Raw genomic sequence first — 22,865 nt, forward strand, 5'->3', positions numbered from 1 at the left:
AGAGAGAGAGAGAGAGAGAGAGAGAGAGAGAGAGAGAGAGAGAGAGAAGATAGATAGAGAGAGAGAGATAGAGATAGAGATAGAGAGAAAAAGATAGAGAGAGTCTGCAAAGAGAGATTCGTGCCTTCGTGGTGGATACGTCGAGGAAAGTACCATAGCTGTCAGGGTAGCGAATGTACGACTGCCATTCTGTTTAAATCCTTACGATATAGTACAGTAGCTCGAAAAAGTATTTGTACACCAAGTTTTTCAAAGATAGCTTCCTGTAAGAAAGTCCACGATTATCGTTAACCGTACGTAACGAGTACAGTTAAATCGAAAAACGTGCAAGATTGGTGAGCTAAAACATCGAGAAGATTGATTTCCAATGAAAATTATTCATAGAAATTTCGGCGAAAGAGTTCAAATGGTACACATTGGTGGCACGTATCGTAAGCGACGGGAAGATAAACGACGGATACAGAAACTGTGTTGTATATGTGTCGAGGGAAACTCGAGACCAATGAAAATGGATGACGCAAACTTTCGATGTCTGTTTTATCGCTACCTTACATCCCAAATGTATCGTAGCGATTCTTCACCCGCCAACCCCTTCGCGTATAATGCATTGTTTACTACGACATTTAATTGGAATTTTCCAACATGCGTTACGGTATATAGTATACGTGACCGACCGCGACGCAACATTCTTACGACATAAACAATAGGTATTTGCACGGTCGAAAATAAAAGTTTACGTTGCGTATGTATCGTGTGAACAAGACAGTTTGGATTATTTGGTAAAGAAGGCGATGAGTACTCACCGTAGGATTAGGCATACAGCGTCGCGGCGGCGGCGGCATGGGGTCCGGGGCGGCACGGTAAGGTGGCGGCGAATACCTCCCCGAAGGAAAACAGCCCGGGGCAGTGATCGGTGCCCCGTGAAGTCCCTTGCTCCCCATCATCTTGTCCGGTGAGTACATCATCCTGTATCCAACTAAGTCTAAGCTTAGACTTAGACTTAAACCAGTCGAAAACTGGCAGCCTCGAATGGAGCGATACTAGCAGCGATAGCTGCGTTTCCTCTTCGCCGCAATATTCGCGGTTCGCATCTGTGTGATAAGAATTCTCAATGTCCTCGCAGCCTACGGCCTTCAAGTACTTTTGCCCTCGGTATCACTTAGATAGGATTCCGATGCACCGACGCCGATGCCGACGGTAGAAACGATGGATCACCGTAAAGGGTTGCGCACTCGCGGTCTTGGTACATCTACGCTCCTCTCTCACGAGGTATACGACTCATCTCTATCAAGCTCGAGCGGACGACCAATCAATCTGCCGGTTTAACTGCGATCGACCGAAGCGATCGTGGATCTCGCATGGTTGTACGTGATCGCGCGCACCACGGTTCGACCCGCACTGTTTTGCCCCCTGCCCTATGTCCTAACCGTCACAGTGATGGCGATCGAACATCTCGACTGGTGTTTGAGTAAATCCGGCGTTGCTTGCACTGCACAAGAGAAACGTAGAGCACGTCGTTACTCCGCTAAATACCAATAAATAACTTTGTATCGAGGAGCAGAGTTGATCGAAACAAGTCCATTGCCGAGAAAAGGAACAGCGTCACCAGCCCGAGGTAGGATGACACGGTCGGGCACGTTGGTCCGCACAACGTATCACAATCACCGATCGAACATCCGCGGCAAGTAAACAGAATTTAAATATATTATGTCGGTAGGTATAATTAGCCAGGCAGAATCATACGCGAATGTTGTCCTGATGCTCTGCACTTTTTGGCGCTGACTGGCCGCCGAAGAGTGCTCCGCGGATGAACTCTTCCACGGGGGATGGCGGGAGTAGACGAAGAAGAGGGAAACGTTGGGGCAGGGGGTGGCGGCTACCCAGGAGATTCGCGGATCGGCGCGTGCTCGCTGCGAGAGGGGTTGTTCGACACGGGGTGAGTCGAGAACAACCGGAACGGAGGGGTATACGCCGTGCATAGGCGGAGTCTAACACGGTCACGCGTGCGCCCCTAATCTGATCCACGTCGGCCATCTTTGCCCTTGCTTTCGCGTTTGGCGTGGGTGTCGCTAACCGCGACCACCCGTTTGTCCATCCTTCCTACATTCTACCCTCCCTCTACCTCTCCTTTTTTATCCCTCTCGCACGTTCCATCCTCTTTTTTTCTATCCTCTCCCACCATCGTTCCACACCCTTCCTAGCCACCGATGAGCCACCCCCGTTCGCGTACCGAACCTTGCTCCGCGCAACCTTGTCTCGTCAAAGGCGCCTCGTGTCTTCTACCTACATTCTACGCTACATACATTTCTTCTTCCACGTCGTGCTTTTGTTCGATCACCGCGCGAAATCTCTTGCCCGGCTCTCGCCGTTACCGTTGTTGGATTAGTAGCCGTGTCGTAAACCGGTCGGTCCCCGCTCGTCCTTCGATTTAACACCGCCGCTCGTCGTTTGCTTTTGATGCCATCAGCGAATCGCAACTCCAACACCGATACCTTCGTAATTTTCACCACCCGCGTACATACTTCTGGATATCGGTTTCGTACGACACACACGCACACATCCTCGCTCCCACCCCCTCGCGTTGGACGATGAGTTTCAAAAAGGGTTTCCGCGCGGTGTCCCATCTCGTTGAAACGGCTGTTGGTAACTTTGCCGAAAGATAAGTTTTAGAATTAATCTTGAATTTTTTAGAGTTTAGGGATAGTCGAAACTTGTTCTGGTAAGTTGTCTTGTTTATCTTGAATCCCCCGATGATGTTAGCGCACCAGAGCAAAAGTCCTTGCAACGTCAACTCGTGAAACGACACAAATCGAAGTAAGACGTCATCGCAATCGGCGCCATTTTTTCAAAGAACGGGCGTACACAGATACATATTTCTACCGAAATTGGTTATGTTTTCACCTTCGTACAGTTTCGTTTTAAAAGAGCCCGTCCATTATTTACGGAAATAATCGATCCGCCCGTGTCACAGTTCAATTGTGGTTAACCAACGTCGATTCGAATAATCACTATTTAAAATAGTCTTTTAGTCGTATGCAAATATTTTTTAAATACTTCAACATCCGCTGTAATAATACATTTTTCTCGAATGGTCAGCTGTTACCGCGATCGAATTTGGAGATTTTCTAAAACGCTAGTACCTATCGGATCGCTATATTATTGACAAGGATTAATGATCGAATGTACGTTTGAAATCCTGAACCAATCGAGAGTATTTTAACGATTGACTACACCGCTACTCGATCGGTTGTGCCTTCGTAGTAAGTGCAGATTTGTGTGAGCTATTTCATAATGAATTTTTAAGGTGTCATGGAGCCTTCGTAACCCAGTTCCCCTCTGTTACTCCCGCAAAGCTCCGGGACTTTCGTCGATCCAATAAACGAATAAAGCCGTTTCACGTTATTCTTGATTCTCGTATTCTAATCCAATTGACCAACGCACAAGTTGATTTTTTCATTGGCCTGTAAACGATCAAACTTTTCAAACGCAACAAATATTCACCGAAACGTGAATGGTGTAACGCGCTTACCTTTATAAATACGTTATTCCTGTTCTCATTTTGCTTATCCGCACTGCAAATGGGAAATGGGGTAGCTGCTATCGATCACTGCAAGCAGTGCATCCATAGAGTATAGGTAGGGATAACCGTATTTATCGGTCGAAGCGAACACGGACAATCGTTCGTTTCAGGGAAAAGGAAGAAACCGGCGCGGCCCGGCCCGGCCCGGCCCGGCGCGGCGCGGCGCGGCGGCCCTTGGCGTTCGGCAGTAGGAAAGCCGAAGGTGATGTGGTTGCGCTAGACGGGTCAACCGAAAGAAGACGAAAGGACAAAGTAGCGGTACACGAGATAGAACGTGTACGATGGAAGAGGAAGCAGTGGGCAGCGAGAGGCGCGAGGCGAGGGCCAGCGAGTTTGGCGGCAGTCGTTTTCCAAGGGATGTTGGCCGGAAGGTTCCCGCGGGGCCTGTGTTATCGCCTCGGCAGGATGACCAGCTCGTGGTATCAAATATTAAACCTACTTGCACCGGCAGCCTATCCTCGACAAGGTATCTAAACCTTCCCTCCGACCCGATCCCCCAACTTCTCCTCATCCTCGGTCCACGGCCGACTCGTCACCGCTGTCTGCCATCAAAACCTACGCCTAGTAGGTTTACTGCCGCGTTTCGATCTCCTCGCCTCGGGTCTTCGCGATGCAGCTCCAGCTCTGTCCTTGCGCGTCCTTTCGAACGACGGAACGTGGCGATCTTCCTCGACGAGCGAGTCTTCCTTCTTCGACAAAATTGATTCCTCGAGCCCAAGTAAGAATGCTAACGATTCCTGGGACACTCTAGACACGAAAGAACAGGATGCAAATATTCTTTTCGTTCGCTTCTTTCTCCTTAAAGAAACATGAATTTTTCACCGCCGAGATTCGCGGACAAAGTAAATCAACGAATAGAAGAAATCTTACTTTATTCCTGTGTGTACCAGGTAAGAAAAGAAACTGAAATTATAAAACAGATTTTAACGATACGAGTAGCTAACCTAGCTGGAAAATATGGTGCGTTTCCAGCGAAAGGGAATAAGTTGGGACTCGAACGTACATACGTACATACATACGATATACGTATAATCAGGCCAGCTGCTGGCTGCGAGCTGCAGTTGGTAACTTCGATTCAAGGCAACAATTACTCTACAGTAGACGACCGGCGCAGTTGTTCAAAAATGGGGTAAATGAGAATAAACCAGAAATTACGTGGCCGTGACATATTATTTTTCTAATTGACGTAATAAGTATGTTTCGTTGATGTAATGCAACAACGGTTGCGGTCTCCAAGATTCTACACGCAACTATTATTTTGCGTAAGGCTGGACGTTTTTAAATTGCATACGAGTAAAAGAAATAGCCGACTATGTACGTAGCGAAAACTTCGATAAAAACAGAAGAAAATGATGGTTAATAAATCGGTACGTAAACACGTTTCGAATTAGTTGAACGAGAAAAAGTAATTTTGTCGAGGTAGATTAGCCGAATATCTCACGGTGCGAGGACTCGTGCGACTGTCATTTTCAGAGTTTCCACGTTCTTCTAAACAGTTTCCCACGCGGAACATTCCCTCGTTCTCGCCTCGCACGATTCCTCATTTATTCAACAGTCGTTGATTCACTTGCTGATGGATAAAAACGTCGAGTAAAGAGTTTTGCGCCATTTTCGCCAACGACATCTTACGTTTGTCGTACAAATCCGACAAAATCTTTAACGTATAACGCGATACAAACTATCTTTTTTACGTGTAGCAGGAGCACGAGTTGGTCGTTCAGGTTTAGACGGTACTGCGTCCCAACGCGTCGCAGTCCAAGGGATATTCCATAGAACAAATGCAACCTACGATGTAATAAGAATGTAAAATATCTTCCAGCTATTCGCAACACCGTGACCTTTCGGAGAAACTCGATTTCCGTGTTCGCGAAAGCTGATAAATATTTCGCGAACACCGCCGATTTTCGAGTATCGAGATCCGCGGAACTGGGCTGCCAGTAATTGGTTTGCAAGACATCGTGAACCGACATCTTGGCTGCTCGCGTAGGTATAATCATTCGATCGTCGTTGAAAATCTATGAAAACCCAGGGCCAAGTTCCATTCCCGATATCGTGCAATATTAATAAACCATACAAATCACCGTAGCTCAATTCCAGGGTTAAATCCACGAGCATAGGCCATAGATTACAGCAATTGGTGCCGGAAGGTAGAAGCAGAGGAGCAAAGACGAAGGAGGAGGTAAGACTTGGCCGGCAGCGGGACGGAGGGTGGTCGGTGGAAGTAAGAAGAAAGAGTCTAGCTGGCTCGAAACACGAAAAGAATCCACGGGAGAAAATGGGCAGATCGTGGGGCGGTTGGAACACGCCGAGAGGAAACGTAGGACCACGTTTCACCATACAATACATAGACGTAGCGGGCGCGGGTGCGATCGCGTGTGCGCGGCCACTCATACATCCTCGACCCCCGTACCACGCGAAACCTCTCGCTTTCACATGTACGATCACGCAGACAGCGATACGGTCACACCGACGCATAGATTGCATACTTATGCCGGCACTGTGCACATAAAGTTAGGGCGGCGCGCGCTCTCCTTCGCTGCCGCACAAGAATAAGAAACACGGTAGCATACATAAACAAGGAGGTTGGGGATGCAGCAATTTAAAACGTACCCCGGAATTCCTCCCAACGGAGTCGTAGAGCGGCCCTCTATATTACGAATTCCTCCCTTCCTCCCTACCTCACCGCCACCCGTTCCTCCGCCACCGTTGCTTCTTCCTTCTGTTAGTGTCCTCTTGCATCTTACTGGGAATTTCGGCTGTATAAAGCGAGACCACGAACGCGACGAACCGTGTACCAGCGACCAAACTCAACGGAAATCAAACTACCTGCCCGGAAACTACGCTTCGATGATATTCGATCTCTAGCTAGGGGACCGACCAATCTCGAGGTGCCGCATGCCGATAAGATGACGAGCGTACGCCACCCGCGAACCCGAATCGACACTCGCGGTTTCCTCCTACCATTCCCAAACGGTCTATTCTTTTCTCAACGTTCTCGATTAATCGATTTCTTTTATATCGTATGTAAGTAGTCTGTCTTCGAGTATCCGTCGGCCAGGCTACTTGAATCAAGCTAGACAAGTTATTCTACCAAGGTGGACATTCGATTAATACCTATCTAATTAATACCTATTATGCAGATCAGCTCGACCAACGCGCGGCAAAGTCAAATAACGTTAACAATGGAGAATTTTCGAGTTACTTCATCGTTATGAATCGAGCGATTGGGTGTTTGAACGGCGCAGCGCGGCGCGGCGGTGTCGCCTCGGGCGACTCTGTTTGCAGACACGAGGGAACCAGCTCCTCGGCAAGTCGAGAGAGTTCAATTGGTGGCGGCAATCCTAGTAATGTACCCGCGGGGCACTGTCAAAGTTCTTCTCGAAGGAAGACGTTGTTGCATCCGGTATTCGGAAAGTTTATTCTTGGCGAAAATGTTATCGTGCGTCTAAATAGCTGCGCGCTTCTGTAACAAAGCTGAGACTGAATTAAAGCTCCGTCGATTTCTTTGATTTCTTCGAACGAGGAAGAGGATATCGATGTCGACCGAACGACGCAACTTTCCGAATCTGGCCTTAATCGCTCGATTATTCCTGTAAATCGTACCACGCGCAGACAAGAACTGGATCAACGAGTAATAGAAGAGAGTTATGGATGTGTATCGATGAAACGGATCAATTCCCAATAGTTGTTTCGTCTTTTCACACCTCCACGTCCAGGGACTTAAGTTTAAAAACCGACAGCTAAATTATGCATATCACAGCGGCAACAGTGGACGGTAAAACAGTTATAAAAACGCCGGCAACTACGTTAGGATCAATTATTTAAGATGTACAACTCCGTAAAGAGAGAGTAGACCAGTCGTAAAGGGGGCGGAAGAAAGTAACGCTTCTAGGACGAACCGGAAGGGTAGGGAAGAAGAAGAAGCCATCTCGGGAGTTATAAAGGTTGCAGTTAAAAGTTGCTTGAATTATCAAGGGACTAACTGTTTCCAGACGATGGCAACCGTTATTTTTCAGACGTTACATATTGAAATTTCTGTATGAAAGTTGATCTCGTCTTGCTACCCTGACAAAATTGTTGGATCTTCGTGGATATCCTTTAAATAAACCACCTTCTACCGTACCTCATTGACCATCGAGCCCGTGAAACGGACATTTGGATGCAGGGACAGAGGTAACTTGCTCAACCCTTTCGAAACTACCGAGATACATACGAACCGTTCGCGTCTCGTTTGAAACTCCAACTATTAGTTCTCGAATATCCCGTACATTCTATCGCAATCCAATTCTCATTTATTATTCAACGCGTCTCTTAAATTTGCTACCTTCAAACCGAATAATGAAAATGATCAAACTGTATACCGTAAAGGAATTGAAATGCGAGTAAACGTAAAAATAATACTAGCCACGTATGACTTCTGATTTTGACGATGACGAATTCGTTACGGAAGATTACAACGACTTTGACATTATAATAATAGGAGCTGGATTGACTGGCCTTACTTGCGCATACAATATACTAAAGAGAAAAGCAGGGTTAGACGTATTAATCATCGAAGCAAATGGTAATTACTATTTTTTATAAGAAATCATGGTGAATTGATCGATAGTATTTGATAATGGTTTTCGTATAACTTAATTATGAATCTTCTAACCTATTTAAATTTCATCTTGCGACATACTAGTTCTCATAGTACTAATTTAAATAACGCGATTTATTAGAGTTAATGTAAAATATACATATGTATATGTACGTGTAAATAGAAGAGATAGGGGGCCGAATTCGAAAAGATTACAGCGAAACTTTTCACGCAAATTCCTTCCAATATCGTGTGACCGATCTGCTGAAAACACTTCATATAAAGACTGATCATGGACACGATACCGATACCAAGAAAACAATACTGTTTACAAAACATGGACCTTCGCGAAATTTGCCTAGATGCCATGGACCAGAAGTTTACAATTTTCTTCAAACGGTAACATAGATCAACATTTTAATTTAGTAAATGGTGTTCTATGTATCAAAATGATCATTTCTTGTAACATTCTGTTACTCCATTTTCAATGAATAAATACACTATATACACTAACAGCATGCACAAGCTAACAGAAACTGTAGGGAAGTTGAACGTTTCTACAAACTTTGTTGTATACAGACTGTTCCTAAACTCTTTGGTCAAACATTACTAGAGAATTATATTATTCATGCCGATGAAAGAATGGCATACAAGTTCAGGTTTTAAACAAGTGTAGCCTAGGCGAAGTTTACAAGGTTCAACATAATAATATACAAACATGTATAGCCTTTTAGAGTTGTACGTTGTAGACAGTGTATTTTGATGACGTAACTTGTAACACTTTACACGGAATACCCTGTGTTATGGTATATAGTATTTTAATTTATTGATTTAGATCGAAGAAAATGCTTCGGATTCTAGATTTAGTAGTTATACTAATCACGAGGAAGCGAAACGGCTCGCAGAAACAAGCGTTGAACAGTTATTGCATAGAGTCATACATCTTCCCTACACACGTACATTATGTCGATCATTTATTTGCAGCACGTGTGGTAATAACAATTATAATTAATTTCCTTCAAGAATAATTTTAAATTAATTTCGAAGCTATACAAGATATACATATTGTATCAGCTATTATATTTAACAGCTACGAGAAATCTCGATGATGTTTCGGCGCTATGGCTGCTTGTTATGTTGAACGGTGCTTCTGGTATTTTTAATCGATTGAAAATTACGATAGGCAATAGCAATCGATATTACGTACAAGTACGCGCAACAATTCTCACCTTCAATTCTTGGAGAATATCCACAGATGTGTGTTTGGCGAACCATTGTATCATTGACGTGATCATTTTCAGGGTGGTATGACTAAAATTGTGCAAGAATTGTTTAAAAAAATTCAACAACAAAATGGAAAAATAAAACTCGTAGAACGCGTTAAGGAAATCAGATTTAACGATCGACGAGCATACGTATTTACAGAAAAATACTGTCACAAGTATTACTTTGTAGTAGAAGAAATCACCGTAGGTGGAATAAAGACAAATATTCTATATAAAGTTTATTGTATAGGTGCGAATACGTAGTCGTAGCGGTAGCGCCGTCAATGCACGATGATATTGTTATTGAATCACCGTCAGAACATTCGTTCGATCCTCGAAGCCTGTACGCGACGGGCAAAAATGTATTTTTCAAAGTTATTTACAAAACATCGCCGTGGATTACCGCGTACGTGAAAGACATTATAACCACGTGGGATACCAGTACCAATGTAAATATTGTTTATAACGCAACGCAAGGTGATTCAGAACAACCTGTGCTCGCTGGATTCCTTGACGAATCTAATGCTACACAGACCCATAGAAAAGAATTATTTGATACGTTGAATGAATGTTTTGAAACCACTCAAGCTCTAAACTATGTAAAATATGAAGAATGGAGTCCCATATCAAACGTTCGAAGAGTAGATAGTAATCCTATGAGCGTGATGAAGCCTACCTCCATCTCTAATCATATTAATTACATAGGGACTCCGGATGATAGGTATACTATACTGTTCGAGGTATTTTTCCTTGGAGACATTTTGAATTTTATGCGAGCGATGTATCCCCGTTTTGCAAGGATTTTCTTCGCTTCGAGCGAGTATGCTGTCAATTGGCCAGGAACTGTAGATGGTGCTATCGAAGCTGGCGAAGACACTGCCTACTCGATTTTATCCAGAATTCGACCACAAGCGCTTACCTTTCATGAAATAAGTAGTTCCACGTATGTGCTGCATATTTATTTGTAATATGAAACTTCCACTTTGCGTATATTGATTTTCAATTTGAATACCGTTTAATCGAATATCGTGTTAGCTCAAAGTCGAGAACAAGAATACCCGGAGCTCCTTTTGAAATGTGCGCTATTCAGTACTTTGGATTGATCCTGAACGTTGCTGTTTTCTTGTCATTTTTAAAAAGTGCTTATACAAACGGGTAATGCACAATATTTTATACATTACGCTCCAACTATAGCATTAATAAAAATTCTCGTAGTTCGTTGTATTTGTCTCTATTTAATTATACGTTATTTTCATATACATACATACGTATACAGTGTGTTGAAATTTTAACAAGTGCTAATCGGAAACGGTAAGTATAATAATATATCGAGTATGTAAACACACGACTGTGATTTTGACCGCTACCAGGGACGGATAAGTTTGAATCATGGAACATCGATTGTAGTTCCATGTCCTCGCTGTTTCCGTTCGCACGTGTCTCCAGACCAGTTCTCAATGATAATGTTCAAAATTCGATGAAAATTAATCGCTCGTAGTGCAGCTACGTTGCCAGAAACTACTCCAAGTGTAACTGTTATACTTTATTTGTTCAAGGTTAGTGGTTTAATCTTAATCATTCATTAAATTCGTAATACGTTATCGTTTATCGAAAAATGTCAATCGGTAAATTATCATTGAAATGCTTTCGAAAGACATAAAATAACGTTTTGAATTGTTTATTTATTTAAACACAAGTACCCGTACAAATATCTATAATATTTTCTGCTATACTAGCTTTTTTCTTGCACTAACAATAAGATCGTGTACACGTATACATACATAGTACATACGTAGAAGTACGAGTACCGTATCACTTGTTTTTCTTTCGGTTTGAATATTTGTATTATTTGATCTTCCGAACAAATAAATTAAGGTCGATTGTTTAAATATTAGCTCCAGATGAACTATGATACTAGCTGTTCAAATGTATATTAGATATTTTATTATGTTTAGTATCGGTCAGTAATGTTCGATTTTGTTCAGTTCAACGTTAGAATCAACGGCATATTGCAATGTCTCAAAACGACACGAGCGAAGATGAAGCTGGATTACGAACACCGATGTTCCTCAGAAAAGGATCTCGGTGTAGCCGTGGGACACCAGGTACATCAAATATTTGAAATCTGTGTTTGTATAGATGCATTTCTCTCGCGATGTCGCGATAGTCGCGACCGACTATACAATACAATATAAATACAACATTTAAAATGGATAAATTGTTTGGTTGAAAAGTTTAGTTTCGATACATACAGCCTTTCTTGCGCTCAGTTTTCATCGTACGCATACTTATACATGTATATACTTGGTAACTGATCGAACGCTACATCAGGAGCGATTCAACTTCCAATATTGACCTAACTGAAGCGTAGAACGAGATGCAATGTGCGTATAGCTATCCAATCTCTTTCTTCAACGTTTATTCGTTTCACTGCAGGAACTCCGTCGTCTATATCGAGTTCGATAATGTTCGGTCAGATTTCAGAAGAGGTACTTCGTGTTTGGAGTCAACTACCAGAAGCAATACGTTTGGATCCCAGCTTGGCAAGTTTTCAAAGGGAATACGACCGAGTTCATCAAACTGCGGAAGACAAGTTCGTATTTTTTTCGTTAGATTCGCTATACGAAAAGCAGTAGAGAACAGTGGGCCCTAACGCTAAACCTAACACGTCTGATTAAAGATTAAACGATCGTTTTCGTTCGTCGTTAAACGTTAATATACTATGCATTCGATCGTTTCTCCTAAGATATTCGAGACTTTCCATTTTCTCTTTGCTAGGTCCTCGGATGGAGTAAAAAAGGATTGCTTGGTAGTTAACATGTCTCTTGGGAGACAGTCTACGTTACCTTTGAAGTAAGTATTTATAGTGTAATGCATATAGAATAATAAGAAGTAAGTTGCATTAATAAAATCAACCACTTGGTTGCTCGTTTTGACAGTAGAACGCAAAATGACGAAACTCCCGATGAAGATGGGCATCAGGATATTATGGCGGAGTCTCACGAATTTAAAAGGAAACCATTTTATCGTTATATGAAATTTACTTTATTGTCTTGTTGCTGGCTCGTATTTACCGTAAGTTCAATCGTTGGCGTCGTATCGATAGAAGAAATTAATTTTAATTACAATTACAGTTGCTACTGATGATTAAGAGCGAAAAAATCGAAACGATGCACCACGTTTCGGTACCCAGCGGGGAAATAAAAAGTATCCTTGTACCAACAAGGAAGAAAAATCGTATTCAAAATTTATTTAAATTATTCTAAAATTGTTTACGTTTCCTTAAATTTTCTACAGACTACAAAGTGTACGGCGACTCGTTTAGCAAACAAATTAGCCTAACGTTGGAAGGTTCGCTGCTTCCGCCAACAAAATTAACGCAATACAGGAACGTATCTGAGAGATACCTAAAAGTGTGGTTAGAACTAATTAACGAAACAAACGATACAGATCAATCTTCGTCTAACCACTTTAAGCAAATCAAGGTGATGGGCTTGTTATTCTATTCTATTGTACGCGTTCCTTGTTTACTTAAATTAATGATATTTTATGGGCAGATGATAAGCGACGTATGGATATTACCAATTCTTCCGGAAAGTGTAATGGATGTTTTTCCTGGACAGAGGATCCAGAGGTCTTTTTCATTAGGAAACGTTGATAAAATGTAACAGTTGTATAATTTCTTATCGTTTCTTAAGTAGTACTGATCGATCGAATTAATTTCCTCCTTTTTCAAATTTCTGATATACATACTCGTAGATCGTACAATGTGCTACGCTTCCAAATCTTTCGTATCTTTCGATACTTTGCAATTTGTTACTTTGCAGGGAATTAGAGAATGGTGTGATATTTATCAAGTTGGAAACAAATCTAAAATCCAGTTTCGCAGTTTCCATAACTTACGATTTGTCGTTTATAGAAAAAAATGACGGTGTGATATATGCCGCAATGATTTTACTAGGATTATACGTCTTAATAATATTCGAGGTAATTAATAGTGCGTCCATAGTGTAATTATTGGTAGATTATCGATCCGTTCAAAACCATTTTAGGTTGTGCACCGAACCCTTGCTGCCATGCTAGCGTCTTCCATGTCTATCGCAATACTCGCAGCTTTAAATGAGGTATTGTAAAACGAAGTGAATAAGGGATGAAAATAGAGAAATGTAACGCGAATTAAATGCAATTAATTGAAGGAATGAAACAATTTGTTTGATGACAGAGACCGACTATGGGTGAACTGATTTCTTGGATAGATGTCGATACATTGTTGTTATTGTTCTCCATGATGATACTTGTCGCTGTTGTCGCTGAAACGGGTATATTTGACTGGCTAGCAGTTTACGCTTTCAAGGTAAACTTTTCGAAATATCAGAAATAATTGTGATCGATAGTATCAGAAACGATTGTTATTTTCAGATAACTGAAGGAAAGTTATGGCCACTCGTGAATACGTTGTGTTTGTTCACAATGTTCATCTCGGCCTTCTTAGATAACGTCACAACGGTACTTTTAATGACACCGGTGACTATCAGATTATGCGAAGTAATGGAATTGAATCCGGTCCCAATATTAACAACGATGATCGTTTATTCTAATATCGGTGGTGCGATGACACCGATAGGGGACCCGCCTAACGTAATTATTACATCGAATCACGACGTTAAGGAAAACGTAAATATCTATTACGATATTATGCACGTTAAATGATTTATTGTATTTACAACACGTTACAATACTTATTGGTTGTACATTCTATTCCGTTCAGGGTGTCGATTTCAATACATTCACGATACATATGAGCATCGGTGTTGTATTAGTAATAATTGTAGTTTACGCTCAGATACGGTACATCTTTCGCGACGTGGCTGTTCTCAGGTTCGACGAGCCACAAGATGTACAGGTATTGATATTTGTTACTTTCCGTGTTAAATACACATGCGAAATTACTTACACCTTCTCTCCGTGTTATTGTTTCATCGCGACAGGAATTAAGACACGAAATTGTCATTTGGCAAAGAGCGGCGGCAAGTTTGTCGAGTTACAGCAAGGACGAAAATCTAGTAAGGGAAACCTTGTTGAGGAAAGTTCAACGGTTACTGTCGCAATTAAAGAAGAAGCTGCTGACGGGAAGCGTGGCGCTTGAGAGATACAAAACTACGCTCGAGGAACTGCAAGAAAAGGTAAGTAGAAAATCCGATGTAAAGATTGCGATCGTTTCAGCGCACGCGGCGAGCACGCGTAAAACGACTAGTAGCGTAAAACGGTCGAACAAGTAAATTCCAATTAATTTATATTTGATTGTACAGTATCCTATACGAGATAAATGGTTACTAGTCAAGTCTGGATTCACGTTGATCTTCGTGATCACCCTGTTTTTCCTGCACAGTATTCCCGGTCTTCATTTATCTCTAGGTTGGACCGCTTTGGTTGGCGTCCTACTATTGTTAATTTTAGCAGATAGCGAAGATCTAGATGGTCTTATGGCACGAGTGGAATGGAGCACTTTGTTATTTTTTGCGTCGTTATTTATTCTTATGGAGGTAGACAAATTAATTACCGATTATTACATAAAATTAAATAATTAGTTAGTTGAGTAACTGAACCCTTTGACAACACTGTTTCGGTACATTTATGTAATTGTAGGCTCTCTCGCGTTTGGGTCTTATCGACTGGATAGGGAAACAAACGGAAAGTATTATTCTATCCGTTAACGAGGAATCACGATTAGCAGTAGCTATATTACTGCTACTTTGGGTATCTGCATTCGCAAGTGCATTCGTTGATAACGTACCTTTATCAACAATGATGATTAGAATCGTAACTAATCTAGCACAAAACTGCGAACTTGGATTACCATTGCAACCTTTGGTATGGGCTTTGGCTTTCGGCGCCTGCATGGGAGGTAACTAACTTTTCAAAATAACGTTCAAACTACTTTTAAACTTGTAATATATCATAAGAAATACTAAGATTAAATGGAGAAAGTTTCACAATGACCGATGGTATTGTTATTGTTATTGTTATTGTGGTTGAACAGACGGATATATTTTCAGGAAATGGAACTTTGATTGGAGCTACTTCTAACGTAGTTTGCGTAGGAGTTGCCGAACAACATGGATACAGATTCACTTTTATGCAATTCTTCAAGTAAGTACACACTAGCGTAATTTGTGGGAAAACTGAGTTGAACATTTTCAAATATAATACATTACCTTTACTATTATAATAAATAAGATTACACGAATCTATAACGATTAATACGGCGCGGCGGCCATTGTCGCGTAAAATTCATTCGTAGTTTTATTGAAATTATATGTATTCCGCTTAATGCACGTACAATATGCACAATTGGAGTTTCAAACAAAATAATTAATCGATAATAATATCCTGTATCGATATGTTTCAACTGAAATTTCGAATCCAGGTTGAGTAATAAATCGTGGCCAGATTAACTTTCACAAAAGCTCGCCACTAATTTATTGTTCGTATTTTAATAATTTAATTTATTTGACGAATAACGCTCAATGCGTTCATTTCAGAGTGGGCTTTCCAATTATGCTGACGAGTTCAATGACAGTAACCGTATACTTAATGATCGCCCACGTCGTTTTCAATTGGAACGGATAATGTAATCGTTGCGACCCGTATTTGGTGTAAAAATATTCATCTACGTTTCAAATGATGTCTACACACTTGGTATATTCCTTGTAACGTTTCATTAATAACATACCTGTAATAGTAAAGAAAGTATGTACAACTAAAACTTAATATACTGAAAATATTGTGAAAAAACATTGCACAAATTATATTGTCTCTTCAGAATTGGATTTTTCAAGATTTTTACACTCGTCAGCAATATCTTGGATTTACAATAACATAAATAACATATTTTATAAGACGATTAAATTTTTTTATTACAAATGAAACATAAATACATCACCTTGAATGCCATTATGTATATGGAATTGATTACATACATGATTATCATGTAGCCTTACATTGGTCACAATGTACTAGTTAAACACAATTCTTTTTAAATATAAATTAAACTCAATAAACTAAGTGGGCTTACCTTAAAAATTTACTTTAAAATACATAGCGATAATATGATATTCAATTATCTAAATATTCGTTTTCTTTTTTAATTTTTTTTCTTTCTTTCTCTTTTTTTTTTTTTAGTTACAATGTATTCTTCTTAATTTTTAATTTATCCTTTTAATTATATTTTCTTCGTACTCTAAATGTATTACATGTAATAAATATAAAACTATTTGCGACATTTTAATAAATTCTAAACGAATTTATATATCAAAAAGATTAAAATATTATTTTTTTATCTATAGAATGAAAAACGTTATTGTGAATTATACAGGTTATCATTGTTGTAGTTGATCGTATTAATATTGTTCTGAAAAGACGTAAAGTTCTCCTAAATAGATCAACTTTGCGTATTCGGGTGTACATATGTAATTCTATTTTTTTTCTACATAAAATTAATAACATACATTCACTTACAAACATCATTCTAGTATAATCTGTCGGAAATATGAATCAAAATTTGGCTAAAATTATCGTTTAAATCATATGCTTACGACAATTACAATTGATCAGAATTGTAGCTTATTTATAATAAGAATTATATAAAACATCAATGTTTTAGGTTAAAAACAAATAATCAATACAAACTCTCGTAAACATACATATATATCACGGATTGAAGAATGTAACATTAATTTCATACAATGTTTAACAAGTAGACTGCCGAGCCAAATGTGCCATCTTTAAACGTATTTATTGAATACTATTTAAAGCGCCGGCTTCCGAAATTCGATACGGCAGTTAATGTGTTAATTCATGTCTACTATTCAAACAGAAATTTACAAAAATATTAATATGCAGCATTTAGATTTATTTATACTTGGATATTCAACCAATTATATTTTTAATCCCTCTGATTCAGATCTCACCTTACCTCTTTGTATCCTTTCGAAATCGTATCGAATGTTATTTACTTCTACTTTCTAAAATAATTCAGTGTTACAGTGTTTCTAATCATTAGTGATTTTAATTGATTTCCTTTGTAATTAACGAATTTTCCAATACATTATTATTATATATATATAATTCACTGCTTATGAATGTACTCCATCTTTACATAAATTGAGAAATCTGTGATGCTTTATATCATCGAGAGGTTAGATTTATTATTATGACTCATGATAGAATGCAAAATACACTCTTAATACTAGAGATTGATATAATTTTATTCGGTTTTTAAGATATTTATTCTGTTACATATCTTCCTAGATCTTTCCACAAGAAAATATTTACAATTATAATCTAATGAAATTAATGAATCACAGCAACAAATGGAGCAAATTCAATATAGACGGAACTTTGAATTTTTGTATGAATAGGTACTTTTTACACGAATAAACATTACTAAGCATAACGAACAGAAGCAGAGATTCCATGTTGTATATATTTTAATTACACTCTGTATCTGTGCACTGAAGCTATTGTCACTTAAACATCAACTACTCGTGATTGCTCACTTTGAATAAAGAACCGCAAAAGTATTTGCTTTGTTATCTTGTAAAAAAAATTTGTAAATTCCTATATAGATCATTAAAAATTTCGATTAGTGTACCTTTTCCTTGTACAATTTATAAACCTGATTATAATATTTATATGTAGTAGATATGAAAGCACCACACGATTAATTTAACACAATCAATTTGGTAAAATGCGGAATGCCTAACGCAGCATGCGAACCTCGTAAACTTATTTTTGTTCAGAATACAGGTTTTGTAAATAGCGATGTAACCGGAAGTGTATACCGATACGACTCATGCATAAACGCAAAATGAATTATAACCTAATGCATGAGTATGACTTACACTCAAGTAGTTGTATATCGATAAGTTTTATATAAACTACCGTTTATAACGTCCTTTTATTAACTGCAGAGCTTTTGCCATTAAAGGGGCTTTTGTTTTCTTCACGTTACCAGATGCTAAAAATGTGAATACCATTTATTAATATAAAGAAATACATATCTAATCCTTTCATTGATATCTGTAAAAATACTTACATATTTTCATACGAGGCATGGGTGGTGGTGGAACAGAAATGTTTGTTGCGGCTGCAGGACCTCCGCCGCTAATTAATTTTTTCTTTAAACTGGACGCAGTAGTAGGTACAGAATTTGCAGTACCATATTTGGCTTGTTTTTTAAGAATGTTTCTTGGTGGTTTTACAACATTATCCACGTAAGCAAGTTTTGTAGATCTCACAGGAACAGATTTGTCGATTGATTGTTTTATATTAGCTGTGAGTGTTTTCAGCTTTGCTTCTCTCTCGTCCAAACAACGCTAATATATAATAAACATGTTATCGCAATTACATTACAATAATAAGGGAGTTTTATTGTTACATACCATATACATCTCACGCCACGATTCCATTTCCTCTCTTTGTTTATTTCTAAATTCGCGATTACAATGAAACTGCCATAAGCAATCTGTATCTTCAATTAAATAGGGATTATAATGTTCCAACATAAACAATTGATCTGATGTTGCACGTTCCAAAACAGGTTTTATTATATCGAAAGGCACGCCGCCAGTAAATTCAAGTGCTATGTTGGTAAACAAAAAACAACTTATTTAACAAATACTTTTTCAAATATTCATTACTTCATAAATTATTTATAAAATTTTTTAACAAATCTCTTACCGTCGATGTTTTCTATCAGCACTCTCATACACATTTCAAACAGAGTTGGCACACTTGTATAACTAGATTTATTTCCAGAATATACTTTTGTCCTGTAAATTAGAAATCAACATATAACGTACACTGTACATCCTTACAATTATTAGAAAGATACCTTTGATTTTTTACATAAATCACATCTGTAAGAGCTTTATCTTCTTCTTTACGATTCATAGGATTGATATATGGTAATGGTTTGTAATTGGGACTAATTTCGGGCAGCGTAGATGCCAAATCCACACTTAATGGTTCTAATTTTACATTCGATGATAAAAGAGATGGTGGCTGCAACCAAGAATACTCGTTATATTCAAAAGTTTATAGATTGTTTCATATTTTTCGTATATAATATTTATATAAATTTGATTAATTGAATATAATTTTTGTTACAATATAATTAAATTACTTGTAACGGATCAGTACTCGTCGATTCACTTTTTGGTAATGGTTTTTTAGTATTTGTAGTCGATTGTTCTGGTTTGACCAATTTTGCTGAACCAGAGTTTGACGGATTATTATTACGTTTTCTAGATGGTTGAGCCATGGTGCACATACCAAGTGCCTCTGCAAAACTAGCCCCTGTATATAACAGGAAAATTAATTAAAATTTCCGATCTAAAGAACACATGTAGAAACACTAAATTATTCAATTTCTTTAAAACAATTTTATAAAAGGTAATGTTTTTCAAATATTCCAACTTTGTATAAAAATATACTACTTTATTTTAGAAAATTATTATAAGCTCATAGTACAATCGTAAATGGAAATGTATTTCACACTTTTGAAGTAAAAAAAGCAAATAATTATAAACATATTTTTCTGTTATCTTAAAAATAATATATTTTTACAAACTAACCAGAATTGCAATCAATTCCTTCATCCCCATTTATTTCTTGCTTGATTTTTACCAACTCTTTTGGTTCTTTTGATCCATGCTTGGAGTGCTTTAAATGTTTACTACTTTTACTTTCGTGTTTACTTTTTCCATCTTTATACTCTTTTTTTTTACTTCTATCTTTACTTTTATCGCGATGCTTATCACTAGAGGAACTATTATGCTTTGACTCCGAAGATTCCTTATTGGAATTCAAACTTTCAGCTTTCTTACTTTCATCTTTACTACAACGTGCTTGATGTTCATTTTTATGTTTATGTTTTTCTCCATTGTCTTTAAACTTACTACAGGATGGGTCGCTTCTGTGTTTACTGGAATTTCCCTTTGATTTTTCCTGAGGATCTTTCTTTTCAAGCTTAATCTCGGTTTTAACTGATACATCTTTATCTTTAGGCTCCTCTTTTATTTTAATTGTACTAGATATAGCATTACTATTATGCTTTTCAAAAGTAGACGATACATCAATTTTGCTGTCGTCGCTTTCACTTTCTGAATTTTTTCTTCGTTTACTTTCCTTTCTTCCACTACTCGAACCATCAAGTTTTCGTTTCTTCTGATTATCTTCGTTGCTTTTAGAGAAAGTAATATTATCGGACGATTTATTAGAGTATTTTTCCAAGCCATCAGATTTACTATAATTTTGATGTTTGGAACTATGAACTTCTTCTTTCTTAGAGGCACTTTTATTATCCTTTAAAGATTCTTTTTCGCTTCTTGACTGGTACTTATGGCTGTGTTTATTTTTATCATGTTTCTTTTGCTTTTCTATCTCACTTAACGAAGTTTTAGCAGCATCAGAATTGTTTTTGGATTGACTTTTATCCAATTTTAATTTAGATTCTTGTTTTGATACATGTTTACTACTATGCGCAGCATTTGATATTTCACTTTTTTCTATCTTGTGCCTATGCAAATGTTTTTCAGTTTCTTCACCTTTATGTCTGAAAAATCATATAAAATACATGATTCTGTCTGCTTAAAGAAAATAATGATTATTTTATCATTGCACAAGATACTTTTATTTCATTCATAAAGAAGTCAACTGTCAGATCTTTTTAAGGAATCTTATAAATAACAAATACAATAGCCAGGTTGTGTAAACATGTCGTGTTCTACATGAACAATAAGAAAATGAAATTCTACCGTACCTTACGATACACTCTTCAGATTTTGGAGATTCGCGACTATCGCTATAACTTTCAGGTGCATCAGGGACACAAGCTTCATCTTCATCTTCGCAGTCGCTACTTTCTTCGCTAGCCACCATCACTTTCCATTTTGCGACAAGTACCTTAGCAGCATCTCCTATACCACCTTCGTATTTCCTTAGAGCATTTACAGTACGTCCAACACCAGTCTCTTGAAGATGCTGTACCGTTACTGGCAAATTAGATAGCTTTGAAATACAATGTAGTATCTGTAACATATTTCAGAAGTAATATATTAAATATTAATGTGTTAATCCATTATGCATATACATCGAATATGCACGAATTTAAAGGATTAAGCAAGAAAAGGAGAAAATTGAAACGACAGAAAATATGGATTAATAAACATTACGAATTGGTAAGTATATATTATTAAAAATGTATAATTACTCGAATTGAGAAGAACAAAATTAGATAAGAAAGCTCGTATATTTTTCTGAAAAGTTTGCTGTTGTATAAGAAACAAAGCAAACTGGAAACAAATTACAATAAATATTAAACAAATTTATTTATATTCAAAACAAAAAGAATCTTTTAATCTCTTGTATCCTGTACGTTACATTTTTGACAATATTGCATCAGGTTTAGGTATCATTGTGATATTTTGCTTAAACATCACCGTGAGGTTATATTCAAACGTTATTAATCTACATAACTGCATTATTGTAAGCATCGCTAAAAATTTGAGGGACGTGGAAATTAGCGCAGCAATACATACTCTATCCTCATTGTCATCGCATTTTTCAATATTTCGCTGATAATGCTTAATTTTATCCACAACAGACATTATTGCGGCTGCCAGCTGCTAACTGCTGTTGTACCGTATTCATGGACAGATGGATACGGCGGATGAGGAAGGTAGTTTCGATAGAAATTTACTTCTATTGATCACGCAGTAAATTCTATCAACTGATTTACACTTGTAATCAGATCGGGAAGTAGAAAGTATATTTTACACAATATGAACTGCAGATAACAGCAATCATTTTTAATCGATAATCGAAAACTATTTTAAAATTCCTATGAAAATAGTAATTTATTGTTTGTAATAAGAAATACAATTATCAAAATAAATTAATTAATATACAGAATAAATAGAGAACAATGAATCTCAGTGATTTCGCTTGTAACCAGGTAAGTAGTTAACGCAATACGTTGCATGTGTGTACAATTGTACATACACACCATGTGCATTCCATGTATATTCAGGCTGATGGGTGCGGGCCGGTGCGGGGGTGGTGCAGTGAAAATCTGACAAACAGCGCTATAGCCATCTAGCGGATGGATTAGAAGCTCAAATGGAGGTAGCTTGGCACTGTGCGAGAGAGAGAGAAGGGGGTGGGGGGGTAACGTGTGCGATAAGGACAGAGCTACAGTGGCTGTGCGAGAGAGAAAGAAAGAGAGAGAGAGAGAGAGAGAGAGAGAGAGAGAGAGAGAGAGAGAGAGGGTAGCATATGTGACAAGGACAGAGCTAAAGCGTGCTACGGTGGCGCCATCTCTTCGTAAACCACCCAAGTTTGTCGAGAAATAGTTCCAAATTTTCACCGCTAGATGGCG

At 38.3% G+C, this 22,865-nt stretch overlaps 3 protein-coding genes across 5 annotated transcripts in view; 1 reads left to right on the top strand and 2 right to left on the bottom strand.

Moving 5' to 3' along the window:
- LOC128890012 (inhibitory POU protein) overlaps positions 1 to 1,768 on the bottom strand; it is a 26,126-nt gene extending 24,358 nt beyond the window's left edge. Inside the window, exon 1 of the mRNA XM_054148139.1 lies at positions 804 to 1,768. Coding sequence (XP_054004114.1) covers positions 804 to 965 — 162 coding nt within the window. The 5' untranslated portion in view covers positions 966 to 1,768. The remainder of the gene's footprint in view (positions 1 to 803) is intronic.
- Positions 1,769 to 10,813: 9,045 nt separating this feature from the next.
- On the top strand, positions 10,814 to 16,378 carry LOC128890528 (P protein-like). 2 transcript variants are annotated; one of them, XM_054149092.1, is made up of 18 exons: positions 10,814 to 10,980; positions 11,410 to 11,529; positions 11,861 to 12,017; positions 12,203 to 12,277; positions 12,364 to 12,499; positions 12,559 to 12,631; positions 12,722 to 12,909; positions 12,982 to 13,088; positions 13,252 to 13,411; positions 13,477 to 13,548; positions 13,647 to 13,778; positions 13,844 to 14,098; positions 14,193 to 14,327; positions 14,413 to 14,607; positions 14,734 to 14,967; positions 15,071 to 15,329; positions 15,481 to 15,574; positions 15,967 to 16,378. In XM_054149092.1, exons 2-18 carry the CDS (start codon positions 11,439 to 11,441, stop codon positions 16,052 to 16,054), a joined length of 2,451 nt encoding a protein of 816 aa, XP_054005067.1. In that variant the 5' UTR covers positions 10,814 to 10,980; positions 11,410 to 11,438; the 3' UTR covers positions 16,055 to 16,378. The 2 variants fall into 2 exon arrangements, with proteins under 2 accessions (XP_054005067.1, XP_054005068.1); XM_054149093.1 differs by having other exon boundaries at positions 12,367 to 12,499.
- Positions 16,379 to 16,878: 500 nt separating this feature from the next.
- Positions 16,879 to 22,462, bottom strand: LOC128890529 (transcription elongation factor B polypeptide 3). 2 transcript variants are annotated; one of them, XM_054149094.1, is made up of 10 exons: positions 21,869 to 21,918; positions 21,699 to 21,780; positions 21,249 to 21,517; positions 20,062 to 21,041; positions 19,611 to 19,783; positions 19,320 to 19,489; positions 19,166 to 19,257; positions 18,868 to 19,067; positions 18,522 to 18,801; positions 16,879 to 18,443 (listed from the first exon to the last, which is right to left on the bottom strand). In XM_054149094.1, the coding sequence occupies exons 1-10, from the start codon at positions 21,901 to 21,903 to the stop codon at positions 18,364 to 18,366; spliced, it is 2,361 nt and encodes a 786-aa protein (XP_054005069.1). In that variant the 5' UTR covers positions 21,904 to 21,918; the 3' UTR covers positions 16,879 to 18,363. The 2 variants fall into 2 exon arrangements, with proteins under 2 accessions (XP_054005069.1, XP_054005070.1); XM_054149095.1 differs by lacking the exons at positions 21,699 to 21,780; positions 21,869 to 21,918 and adding an exon at positions 22,027 to 22,462.
- Between the last annotated feature and the right edge of the window lie 403 nt (positions 22,463 to 22,865).

The sequence above is a fragment of the Hylaeus anthracinus genome, unplaced genomic scaffold (genome assembly GCF_026225885.1).
Source record: "Hylaeus anthracinus isolate JK02 unplaced genomic scaffold, UHH_iyHylAnth1.0_haploid 12000, whole genome shotgun sequence".
In the NCBI taxonomy this organism is placed as follows: Eukaryota; Metazoa; Arthropoda; class Insecta; order Hymenoptera; family Colletidae; genus Hylaeus; species Hylaeus anthracinus.